General features: G+C 39.0%; 1 protein-coding gene across 5 annotated transcripts in view; it reads right to left on the bottom strand.

The window, feature by feature from the left end:
• The window catches only part of OXR1 (oxidation resistance 1), a 325,904-nt gene that overhangs the window by 18,804 nt on the left and 294,913 nt on the right, over window positions 1–12,187 (bottom strand). For 2 of the 5 annotated variants that reach the window (XM_006892321.1, XM_006892324.1), the window contains one exon: window positions 2,698–2,778. The exons of the other annotated variants lie outside the window; for them this stretch is intronic. In XM_006892321.1, the coding sequence (XP_006892383.1) occupies window positions 2,698–2,778 (81 nt within the window). The remainder of the gene's footprint in view (window positions 1–2,697; window positions 2,779–12,187) is intronic. 5 annotated transcript variants of the gene reach the window in all.

Genomic DNA, 12,187 nt, shown 5'->3' with positions numbered 1-12,187 from the left:
ATCAAAAAAACGTATTGCGATGGGAAAGTCTGCTGTTAGGGACCTCTCTAAAGTACTCAAGAGCAACAGTGTCTCTCTGGAGACTAAGGTGCGCCTGACACAGGCCATGGTCTTTGTAACCACTTGTTATGCATCAGAGAGTTGGACAATGAGTAGGAAGGATAGAAGGAGAATTGACACCTTTGAGCTGTGGTGCTGGAGAAGAGTACTGAATGTACCATGGACTGCCAAGAAAACAGATTCATCCTGGAGAGGGTTAAACCAGGCTACTCCTTGGAGGCAAGGATTCTGGGGCTTTATCTGACATGCTTTGGACATATTGTAAGGAGAGACAGGTCCTTGGAGAAGGACATCATGCTTGGGAGGGTGGAGGGACAGTACAGAAGGCGAAGACCCTCTATGAGGTGGATTGATTCAGTCACTGGGGTGATCGGGATGGGTGTGTCAGAGGCAGTGAGATTGGCACAGGATAGGGCAGGGTTTAGGGCTGTTGTACATAGGGTTGCTATGAGTTGCAAGTGACTCGACGACACATAAAAACAACAACAACAACTGCAAATCTTCACAACTAAGCTACTGGCAGTAGGTCAGTGGGCTGCAAACTGGAGGGTTAAATCCACCAGCCGCTCTATGGGAGAAAAATGAGGCTGTCTCCTCTCATTAAGCAATACAGCCTCAGAAACCACATGGAGAGCACCAGCAGATGCCAGATTTTGGGTTGTGTGTGTGTGCGCGCAAGCTCTGGTGGCCTAGTGGTAAGAAGCTCCGCTGCACTCCTCGGGGGCAAAGGCACACTACACTAGGTGCTCTGCAGGAGAAGGACAGCAGTCTCCTCCAATGCAAGTGACTACCTCTGAAAATCCGCTGGAGGGTCAGCCATGGTCAGTTCTGATGGCACACAGCAACAAAATATATATATATAAACATACACACACATATCGATGTATGTATATTAAAACAACTAAAAATTAGACCATCTGCTGTTGACTATTCTAACTCATGATGGTCCTTCCTATCTTCATGAAAGGAGACTGTCTCACCTTTTTTCCACAGAGCAGCTGGTGAATTTCACCTCCTAGCTGGCAGGCCAACGTGTGACCTATACCAAACCTTTGCTTGCTATTGATAGTCAATTCCAACTCAGAGACACTCCATATAACACAGAACTGTCCCCAGAGCTTCTTGGGCTACAGTCTTTATAGAGGCAAACAGTGTCATCTTTCCTCTGCAGTCACTGGTGGATTCAATCAGCCAACCTTGGCTTAGGAGCTGAGTGCTCTGCATCACCAGTAATCTCTCCCCACACATCCATATATTTCTTAACTTAAATTTAAAATGCTATCTATCATTAGCTATTTTTGGTTTATTTTTTATTAATACTGTGTAAAAATGTTGGATCTTAAAAACAATCTAGTTGTACCCAAAAAAAGCCAAAATTGATTTGTTCTTAAATTATTATAATTACATTCCTATGGTTGTATTAAATAGAACATGTGCTTTTTCTTTATGAAAATTATCTTACTCATATTCTTAGAATGATAAAAATGTGATTCACTAAAAAAACTACTATACAATCTGTACTGTTGGTGCTTTTTTCAGTATTAATTTTAATATAAGCAATGTAATAACACTGGGAAATAAAAGATAACTAGTTATTATTGATAAAACTTTTAAGAAGGAAAGTATACAGAATTTAGTTGGAGCAGATAACTAAAATGCAGCAATGCTTGCTTGATGACTATGGTTCTATAGAGCGATGAAATCTTGTTTAAGTATTTTGTTCTTAAAAGAGATTTCTTACCAAACCTGAACAGAATTTATTTTCAACCAACACATGTTCTAGAACTGTACAGTTTTCTGATGAGAAACTAAATGCATTCTTTCACATCATCATGTTTTATTTTGATGATGTGAAAGGTTAAAAATAAATCCAAGACACCATTAGAAGCAGTAAAAGAAAAGAAAAAAAAATTAACAGGTTTAGCAAAGCAATATCTTATTAAGAGGAAACACGCATAACTAATAACACACACAAAACTGAAAATGAGTTCAATTGTATAATTTTCTGTTCAATTTTGTCACATTCTCTTTTATTTTTTTTAAAAATAAAGATTATGTCACAGAATGTTAAATAATTTATCTAGTTCTAGTGTCTAGCTTATTCTTAAGAACCCAAGCTATATTATTCCACTGTACTTTAATAACATCCAGGAACGCCTCAAGAAAAAAACCAACAATTAAGATATCTGAAAGGGGGTAGAGAGAACTGTGCAGCCTTAAAGCAGAGTAAACACTTAGGCTTTGCTATCCAATAAGACTGTAAGTTTTTCTCCCTCCAAAGAAGTATAACTTTCAGATTTGTTTTAGTCAAGGTGCAATCTCAAGTTCCGATGGGAAATACTCATCCAATGTTAAAACTAAAACAAAAATCACTCTAACAAACACAGAACTGAGAACAGTCATAAAGTAACAGAAAATTCCTCTGAATATTTTTCAAATGAAAAGATGACAGAAAAGATAATCCTGTATTTCTTCATGAAAATACTGTACTCTTTAATACAGAAAGGAATTTTCTGGTGGTTTATTTTAGTGCAGTAGTCAAAATAAATCTTTCAAATATAAGATTTGCCCTGAGAAAAGGCACTAAAACCAGGGAGCACTCCACCCCTGAAGAGTTTAAACTACTGAACCGGGCACCTGGAGACGTCTGCAGAGTGTGCGCAGTTCTTCAGTATTTAGAGCATCGATCCTGCGGTGATACTCAGCCACTGACACTACCTGAATGTGGAGACAGGAAGACAATAATTCCACTGACAGTTGAAGAGAAATTGAGAGAAATAAAACAAGCCAAAAAATCCTGAAAAACCCAGAAATAACAAACCAAACAGAAACCCAAAAAATAACTCCAGTGTAGAAATTTGAAAGGGAAGAGAGAACTGCAAAGAAAGCAAACAAATGTTATCACTATCATTACTACATATATATATACACACACACATATGTTTTGTAGGATTCCACGAGTTCATATTATTATACTCAGAGTAGACCGTAAAGGAAAATCAGGATGTCTTCCCCAACTCCGTGCTTACAATTCTAAAGAGAGAAACCAAACTAGAGTGAACTAAATATGACTGGATTTAACCACTATATTCATCTAGTTAAATAAATAGGAAGATTTCTTTCACATAGCCTAAATTTACCTTTTTTAAAAAAATCAACTTTTCAAGTAAGGAACAATAAATATAACATGCTTTGATAACAGCAAGCTAATATCTAAAACCTAAATACTCTTGTAGTTTGTAAAGGGTAGTTTAACTCTCCCTTGCAAATCAGCTTAAACAAGTATACACTAGTGGCCACAGTGGAAGAATGCTTAGGCATACGTGATAAGCACACCCATGCTATATGATCATTTAGCAGAAAAAAAGAAAGGGTGGAAGAAAAAAAGGTATCAAGCAAATTTTAAACCCTAAGATGATTAGAGGGGGAAACAAAACAAAAATCAAACCAAAATATCAGAACTGGACTTTTCAAAGCATGTCTAATCAACAGTCCCATCTCAGGCATATCTACATCAGAGTCCTCAGATGAGTTCTATGAGCTCTTCTAGTTTGTGCCCCTCTTTTACATTATTTCCGTGTGGTTTGTACTATAGTTTTTTGAGGGGGACATGAAAACATCACTACTTCACCATATCAAACTTTCTCAGAGAAACTGTGTTATTGTCTCCGATTGCCTAGGTCAGTCTTTTACACAACAAATTTACAAGCCATTTATACGACAAATAAACATGTTATAGAAACATTGCTACAAGAACAAAAAAATAAGACAATTTCCTAATGCTGACACAAAAGGTACCACTTGTCAAGAGACTGAATTGCATGCGAATTCTGAACCATGAACCAGTGAGAACAGAGAGAGAGGTTACAGAGAAAGGAGTTAAGAAACTGGAACGTAACAAGGTTAGACATACCACCTGGACCTTCAAAGCTCCAAGTTTTAGCCAAATAAACTGCACGTAAGAAAACATCAAGGTAAACATATGAAAGCTTTGCAAACTTATCAGAACTTTGAATGATACAATAAAATTTTTTTAAAAAGTGGTAAAGAAAGTAGAACTCTATTGTGACCATAATTATTGTACTTCTTCAGTAATACATACATACAATGGTATCTGAGTGGTTAAGATCTCCAACCCTGACAGGTTCTGCCCCTTTTCAGGTCACTTCTTCATAAAATAGGAATAACTACAGTGCATGTCAAATGGGATTTTTAAAAAGGACTGAAAAGATGGTGCCTATTGCTCACAGCATTGACTCTGAATCATCACAATCTTATTAATGAGGAGTTAAAACCGACCCACCAAGCTTTAGACAGGGGCAGACCTGCAGGTTTAACCCTTGGAGGTGCTGCGAGGTTTTGACTTCCACCCTTTTGGTCAGCAGCAGTAAAATACATATCCATTGTGCTATTGAGATTCACTGATGCTTAATACATTATTATTATTATTATTATTATTATTATTTTCCCTTGCTAATTCTTCCCTCATTAAAGACTATAGTGACAGCTGTTGAAGTATCTCATTTTATTTTTTGTCTTTATTGTTGGTATTTTAATTTTTCATTATTATATAACAAAATTAATAAAGGCCTTTCAATTAAGAACAACAGAATTTTCCATAAAAATCAAAGAAAAACTGAGTTCTAAAAACCATGACCTTACCTTTCTATGGCTACCAAAGTAGTGTTTTCTATAAAATATTTAAATGCTAGTTATGCTTGTCTGACTTCTCCCTAAGGTACTCAGTCTAGACAAGTGTTTCTGTCCCACAGCCAAGAATCTTTAAATCATACGGCTTACCTGCTCCTATGCATCCCTTTCATCTCTCTAGCTAACAATAATCTCACCTAATTTCTTAAGGTCCCTTCTTTTAAAGTAGCAAACACACTTGTAAGATAAACACAGCATTGAATTATACTCAAAAGAGGGCTCAGTTAAACATCACTTCTATCAGCATCAGTAAGAGAAGACATTATCAATGAACTGATATCATAAGTCAAAGTTTATTAGTATTTGGTAAGCCCATTGCTGCTTTAATGTCATAACTGGACTCATACCATACACTAAAATGAGAGAAAAAGAAAAAAAGGACTGCTCTTTTTTGGAACGTGTAATGAACCTGGTTCTTGGGTCTCTGTATTTACTCATGCCCAGAAGAAAAAATAAAAATAGAAAGAACGAAAGAGAGAAAGCTGGTCTAAGAATTAACAGAAGAAAGAGATTTGATGTCAAGTGATCATGTTACTTCTCAAAGAGAAGTAAAAGGTATGTCAGATTCTAGGATATATATTGGAATTTGTCTCAAATTTGGAACATTTGGTAACTTATATGCCAAGTATAGAACCTTTGTTACTTTACTCAAAAGATTAAACCTAAGTATTAAATAAAACCACTTCTTCAAAATATTCCACAGTAATATCCTAAAAAATATCCCTGCTTATTTAGGGCACATAGTTGAGAAATGCAAGATTTTTCAATTCAGAGTATATTAACTACTTGGCTTAAAAAAAAAGTCACTCTGAAAAGATAAAGAAGTTTTCATATACTGTTTGTTAACTCTCATCTGAAGAAATGAAGTATAATGACCAACCTCCCCATAGTATTCTACATTTCCCTACTCTCTTCAGTCTTCCAGAAAGGCCGTTACACAGTGTTTTCTTGAGTTTTTATTTATGTAAAGGCAGGATTAAATCCACCTGTCTGACACTTAACTTAAAATCCATTTCTAAGGTTAAAAAAGCAGACAGTAGAGAAAATTTATAACTGCTGTCAATCCTATGAATAAGAACATATGTCACAGGCCTAATGGTCAGTGATACCTAGACCTAACTGTCCTTCTCCCAGGATGATCCAATGTTTCCCCAGAGATTTTCCTATAAACCAATCAAAAACTCCTCTTCCAATTACCTTGCATGTTAACAAAGGCTTGCAAGCATCTATGAAAATGTCATTTGTTTTTTCAAAGGTTGCAGTAGCAGATAAAAAAACTGCCATCTAATCAATGCCATTTAATCATCTCACTGCCCTTCAGCTGATTCTGACTCATAGCTTTTAACAGATTTCTGACCAGTGGGTTTCTGAAGCTACAGACTGAGCGGGAGGAGATTGCCTGCAAGCTGCGAGTGGATCTGTTCCATCAGAGAGGCATGGTCTTTCGATCTGCGACAGAATTCCCTCATACTATGTCCCTAGTGTTCTGTGCATTTATTCAGTGACAGACTATATGAAGATGAATCCAGCATTAGGACTGGAGGAAGATTCATGAACAAGCTGTGATGCGCCACAACTTTGCTTGCTGAGAGCAAAGATGCCTGGAGCAGGTGCTGATGAACCTCAAAACCTTCAGTATGGAAAGTTTCCAAAACGCTTCTTTGAAGTGTTATCTCAAGACACTTCTATCTCTTCTATTTCTGCCTTTTGAACTTTATTTCTGGTCAATCACTGCCCTGTTGAGCATGTTTGGTTGATTATTTTGAGGGATGCATTTTCTCCTAGTATTTCCGATCACCTTTCAGGCCTGGCTTTTGTTTGGCTGGAAATTGAGTCACAGGGTAAGTTCAGTTCCAAGCCTGGTACCATCAGTTTCTACCGGACCATTAAGCTGGTCTTTTTACGTATTTGAGCTTTGTGTTCTATTTTCCCCATACTCTATGACGGACCTTCTGTTATGGTCCCCTTCAGATCAGGTACAGTGGGACTGGGGAATTATCTAGTCCTCTGGCCTCAATAGCAGGAGGATTAATGTTCGTGTGGTTCTTTAGAATAAGTTTTCCAAATTCTGATTTTCTTAACTGTTCTCTGCTCTGTGGGGGAAAAAAAAATCAGTAGAAAAACCTTAATGGCTGCTCACGAGCTTTTAAGACCAATCACTAAACATGAAAGCAGGATGCAGAACTACATCTTAGACTATTTTATACCAACGGATTGTGATGTCCCTTGAATATATGTATCTAATATATCCCATGAGCAAAAGAGAAAAGACTGGAAAATTAAGCTGGTAGTTGTGAATGAGGAAGCTAGTTTACTCTGTGATAATGAGACTAAGTTTTGGGCAAACAAAGCCTAGGTGCTAAATTGGAATTTCTTATGTTAAATCAGGAACTCATAAAACAGGATTGCATCAACTCACATACAAAGCAATCTGGCACCCAGGAGAAACAAGTCTTTTCTCAGAGAAAAAGACCTTCAAGACAATTAGGATTTTCCCAGGTTAAGATTAAGTAAATGTGAGCACTCACAAGAAATGATAATACCCAAATAATACATCATATATGTAATAGTAAGCTAAAATACTGATCCAACTCTAGATATTAGAACTCTCACATACATAAACTACGATGTATTCTTAAAAAAGAATTCGAAAAGTAAGCAAGCAATAAAAGGTGAGTTTAAAACGTGAGTTGGGCAGATTTGAAAAAAGAACCAAAGCAAATTCTTATAGATTGTACCTGAAGAATTGCAAAAAACCCTGACAAATGAAAAGCAGATAGAGGAAAAAACCAACAAATGAAACAAGAAGACAAGTTAACAAGGTAAACAAGAAGGCAACGCTGAAAATGCCCCAGGCATTCCTGAGAGCAGAAACTGGAAAGATGGTCTCTGGAGAATAATTTGCAGTTTTCATTTATAAAGTAGAAGAGGTCCATAAATAGCTAAAAGAAAATCAGAATTGCCATGCTTTTAAGACTTTCCTCAAGTCTTTCCTCTGCCCTACATAGATAAGGTTATCTGCAGTCACCTTAGCTAATCAGAAAACTAGGAACTAAACTTACCTGCAAAATCATACTAAAATACCTTGAAAGAGTTCCAGTGATCTATTTTTAAAAAATCAGCCATGAACAACATACTGTAGTACAATTCCACTCAAAACACACATGGGGTTACAAAGAGTCAGAGTTCATTTAAGAGCCCCTGAATTATACAATGACTATAGTTAATGTTGGATGGATCTTGGCAGAAAGCAAAGAGTACTAGAGGAATGTCTGTGTTCCACTGACTATGCAAAGGCATCTGACTGTGTGGATCACAACAAACTGTGGCTGCCTCTGAGAAGAATGGGAATGCCAGAACATTTGATTGTGCTAACGTGAAACCTATACTTGAAACAAGAGGCAGTTGTCAGAACAGAGCAAGGAAACACTGTATGGTTCAAAAACAGGAAGGGTGTCCGCCAGGGATTTATTCTGTCACCATGCCTTTTCAATCTATATGAAGAACATATCATCAGGGATACTGGGCTGTGTGAGGAGGAATGTGGCATCAGGATTGGAGGAAGAGTCATCAACAACCTACATTATGCAGATGACACAATCCTAGTTGCTGAAACTGAGGAGGGCCTGAAGCACTTCCTGCAGAAGGTCAGAAACTATGGCCTTCAATATGGATTGAAGCTCAACATCAAGAAAACAAAGACTGTCACCACTGGGCCAAATGGCAGCATTATTATGGATGGGGAAGAGATTGAGACTGTTGACAGTTTTCAACTACTTGGCTCCAAAATCAACACTCTTGGAACCAGGAGCCAGGAAATCAAGAGGTGAACTGTATTGGGAAAGTCAGCTGTCAGGGACCTCTCCAGAGTATTGAAGAGCAACGACATTAGTCTGGAGACTAAGATGTGCCTGATCCAGGACACAGTCTTCACAATTGCTTACTATGTATGCATCAGAGAGTTGGACAATGACTAAGGATGATAGAGAATTGATGCCTTTGGGCTATGGTGCTGGTGAAAAGTACTGAATATACCATGGACTGCTAGAAGAACAAACAGGTTTGTCCTAGAGACGGTGAGACCAGGCTGCTCCTTGGACGCAAGAATTCAGAAGCTTCATCTGACATACTTTGGACATGTTACAAGGAACTATCAGTCCTTGGAGAGGGATATCATGTTTGGGAGGGTGGAGGGACAGTGCAAGAGAAGAAGACCCTAGATGAGGTAGATCGATTCAGTTGCTGGGGTAGTGGGGGTAGGTGTGTCAGAGACAATAAGGTTGGCACAGGATAGAGCAGGGTTAAGGGCTCTTGTACATAGGGTCACTCTATGAGTCACAGGTGACTCTATGGTACGTAACAACAACAGGGATGATAGAAGGAGAACTGATGCCTTTGAGCTGTGGTGCTGGAGAAGAGTACTGAATATACCATGAACTGCTAGGAGAACAAACAGGTTTGTCCTGAAAGGGTGTGACCATGCTCCTCCTTGGAGGCAAGGATTCTGAAGCTTTGTCTGACATACAATGTACATGCTGCAAGGAGGGACCAGTCTTTGGAGAGGTACGTCATGCTTGGGAGGGCAGAGGGACAGCTCAGGAGAGGAAGACCCTTAATGAGATGAATCGATTCAGTGACTGGGACAATGGGGGTATGTGTGCCAGAGATAGCAAGGTTGGCACAGGATAGAGCAGGGTGCAGAGCTGTTGTACACAGGGTCACTATGAGCCAAAAGTGACTCGACGGCACATAACAACAAGGACTCGTGGGTAGTGAATATAGTGTTAGGGCAGTGCTTTAAAAAGAAAAAGAAAAGGCCTTATGAATATGTTTCTCACTTCTCACTGAAGCGAACAAATAAAAATACATATTAATTCTACACATTTTATGAGAGGTTTCTTTTACCTATTCCTTATTAACCCCTCTACACCTTAATTTGTACATATTTTAAAGTACATATCATTGCAGTAAAAATCTTCTATGAAATCTTAAAATAAAAGCAAAGTAGCTATGATTTTAAGCCTCATCTTCTCAAGCCTTTCCCCTGCCCTACAACCCCAAAGATGAGAATCTAGCTCAAGGATGACTCTATGCCTCAGTTTTTAAAAATGGAGACCTTAAAAATGGAGTTATACTACTGACATTTCAAGGTAATTATGAAGGCTAACTGATATAATTCAAGACAAAATGCATGTGTAGAGTTGAAGACTATACATGACCAATGATAGGTGGTTGTTGTTATGTGCCAAGAAACTCATAGCAACCCTATGTACAACAGCCCTATACCCTGCTCTATCACTTGCCAATCACATTGTCTCCAACATGGCCCGTCCCCAATACCCCAGTGACAGAATCAACTCATCTCATCAAGGGTCTTCCTCTCCTGCACAGTCCCTCCACCCTCCCAAGCATGACGTCCCTCTCTAAGGATTGGTACCTCCTTGCAATATGTCCAAAATACGTCAGACAAAGTTTCAGAATCCTTGCCTCCAAGAAGCAGCCTGGCTTCACCCTCTCCAGGATGAACTTGCTTGTTCTCCTAGCAGTCCATGGTATATTCAGTACTCTTCTTCAGCACCAAAACTCAAAGGCATTAATTCTATCATTCCTAGACATTGTCCAGCTCTCTGATGCATAGCAAGCAATGACAAAGACCATGGCGCACCTTAGTCTCCAAAGTGATGTCATTGCTCCTCAGTACCTTGGAGAGGTCTCTGATAGCAGACTTTCCCAATGCAATTAGTCTTTTAATTTCCTGGATGTTGGTCCCAAGAGTGTTCATTGTGGAATCAAGCAAACTGAAGCTGTCAACAATCTCAATCTCTTCACCGTCTGTCATGATGCTGTCAATTGGCATAGTGGTGAGAATCTTTGTTTTCTTGATGTTGCGCTTCAATCCATATTAAAGGCTGCAGTCCTGGACCTTCTGCAGCAAGCACTTCAGGTCCTCCTCAGTTTTAGCAAGCACTGCTGTGTCATCTGCATAACAGAGACTATTGATGAGTCTACCTCCAATCCTGCTGCCACACTTTTCCTTACAGAGCCCAGCTTCCTGGATAATCTGTTCTGCATATAGGTTGAAAAGGTATGGAGATAGGACACATCTTTGATGCACATCCTTCCCAATTTTGAACCATGCAGTACCTTCCTTGCTTGCTCTCTTCTGATAACTGCCTCCTGGTCCAAGTATAAGTTTCTCATAAGCACAATCAAGTGTTCTGGGATTCCCATTCTTCTCAAAGTCAGCCACAGTTTGTTGTGATCCACACATTCAAATGTCTTTGCACAGTCAATGGAACACAGACATTCATGTGGTTCTCTCTGCTTTCAGCCAAGACACATCTGACATTAACTATAGTAGCCCTAGTGCCACGGCCTCTGATAGGTATGAGATAAAATATCTGACAATGTTACATAATGGCCTTCTTTCTATAAGAATGACAATAGGAAGTAATAAGTACAAAAGTTTTATGAGCTCATCAACAAAACTCAAAATTCTATATTTTATTTTACCCAAATGCATAATAAATTGATCTAAAGTTTTAACAACTGTATGATAAACATTTAGTCAACCTATAAATAAAAAATATTTGACCTAGTGCTCTGCTCTTGGTTTAAAAGGGGGAAAAACCCTATCATGTTTAATGGCTAATTTACTAATCTTGTTGTTGTTGTTATGTGCCATCGAGTCACTTGTGACTTAGTGACCCTATGTACAAGAGCCCTAAATCCTGCTCTAACCTGTGCCAACTTCACTGTATCTGACACACCTACTCCCGCCACCCCAGTCACTGAATCAAACCATCTTATCGAGGGTATTCCTTTCCTGTGTTGTCCCTCCACTCTCCCAAACATCATGTCCCTCTCCAAGGACTGGCCCCTCCTTGCAATACGCCCAAAGTATGTGAGACGAAGCTTCAGAATCCTTGACTCCAAGGAGCAGCCTGGTTTCACCCTCTCTAGGTCAAACCTGTTTGTTTTCCTAGCAGTCCACGGTATATTCAACATTCTTCTCCAGCACCACAGCTCAATGACATCAATTCTCTTTCTATCATCCCAAGTCACTATCTAGCTCTCTGATGCATAGCACAAAATTGCGAAGACTATGGCCCGGATCAGGCACACCTTAGTCTCCAGCCTGACATCGTTACTCTTCAGTAGTTTGGAGAGGTCACCGACAGCTGACTTTCCCAATGCACTTTATCTCTTGATTTCCTGGCTGCTGGTACCAAGAGTGTTGACTGTGGAGCCAAGTAAACTGTTAACAATCTCAATCTCTTCACCATCCATACTGATGCTGCCAATTGGCCCAGTGGAGAGAGTCTTTATTTTCTTGATGTTGAGCTTCAATCCATATTGAAGGCTGCAGTCCTTGACCTTCTGCAGCAAGTGCTTCAGGTCCTCCTCAGTTTCAGCA

Source organism: Elephantulus edwardii, unplaced genomic scaffold (genome assembly GCF_000299155.1).
Source record: "Elephantulus edwardii isolate Elephantulus edwardi_28Jun2011 unplaced genomic scaffold, EleEdw1.0 scaffold00114, whole genome shotgun sequence".
Taxonomy (NCBI): Eukaryota; Metazoa; Chordata; class Mammalia; order Macroscelidea; family Macroscelididae; genus Elephantulus; species Elephantulus edwardii.
This window is presented reverse-complemented; position numbering and strand designations above follow the sequence as displayed.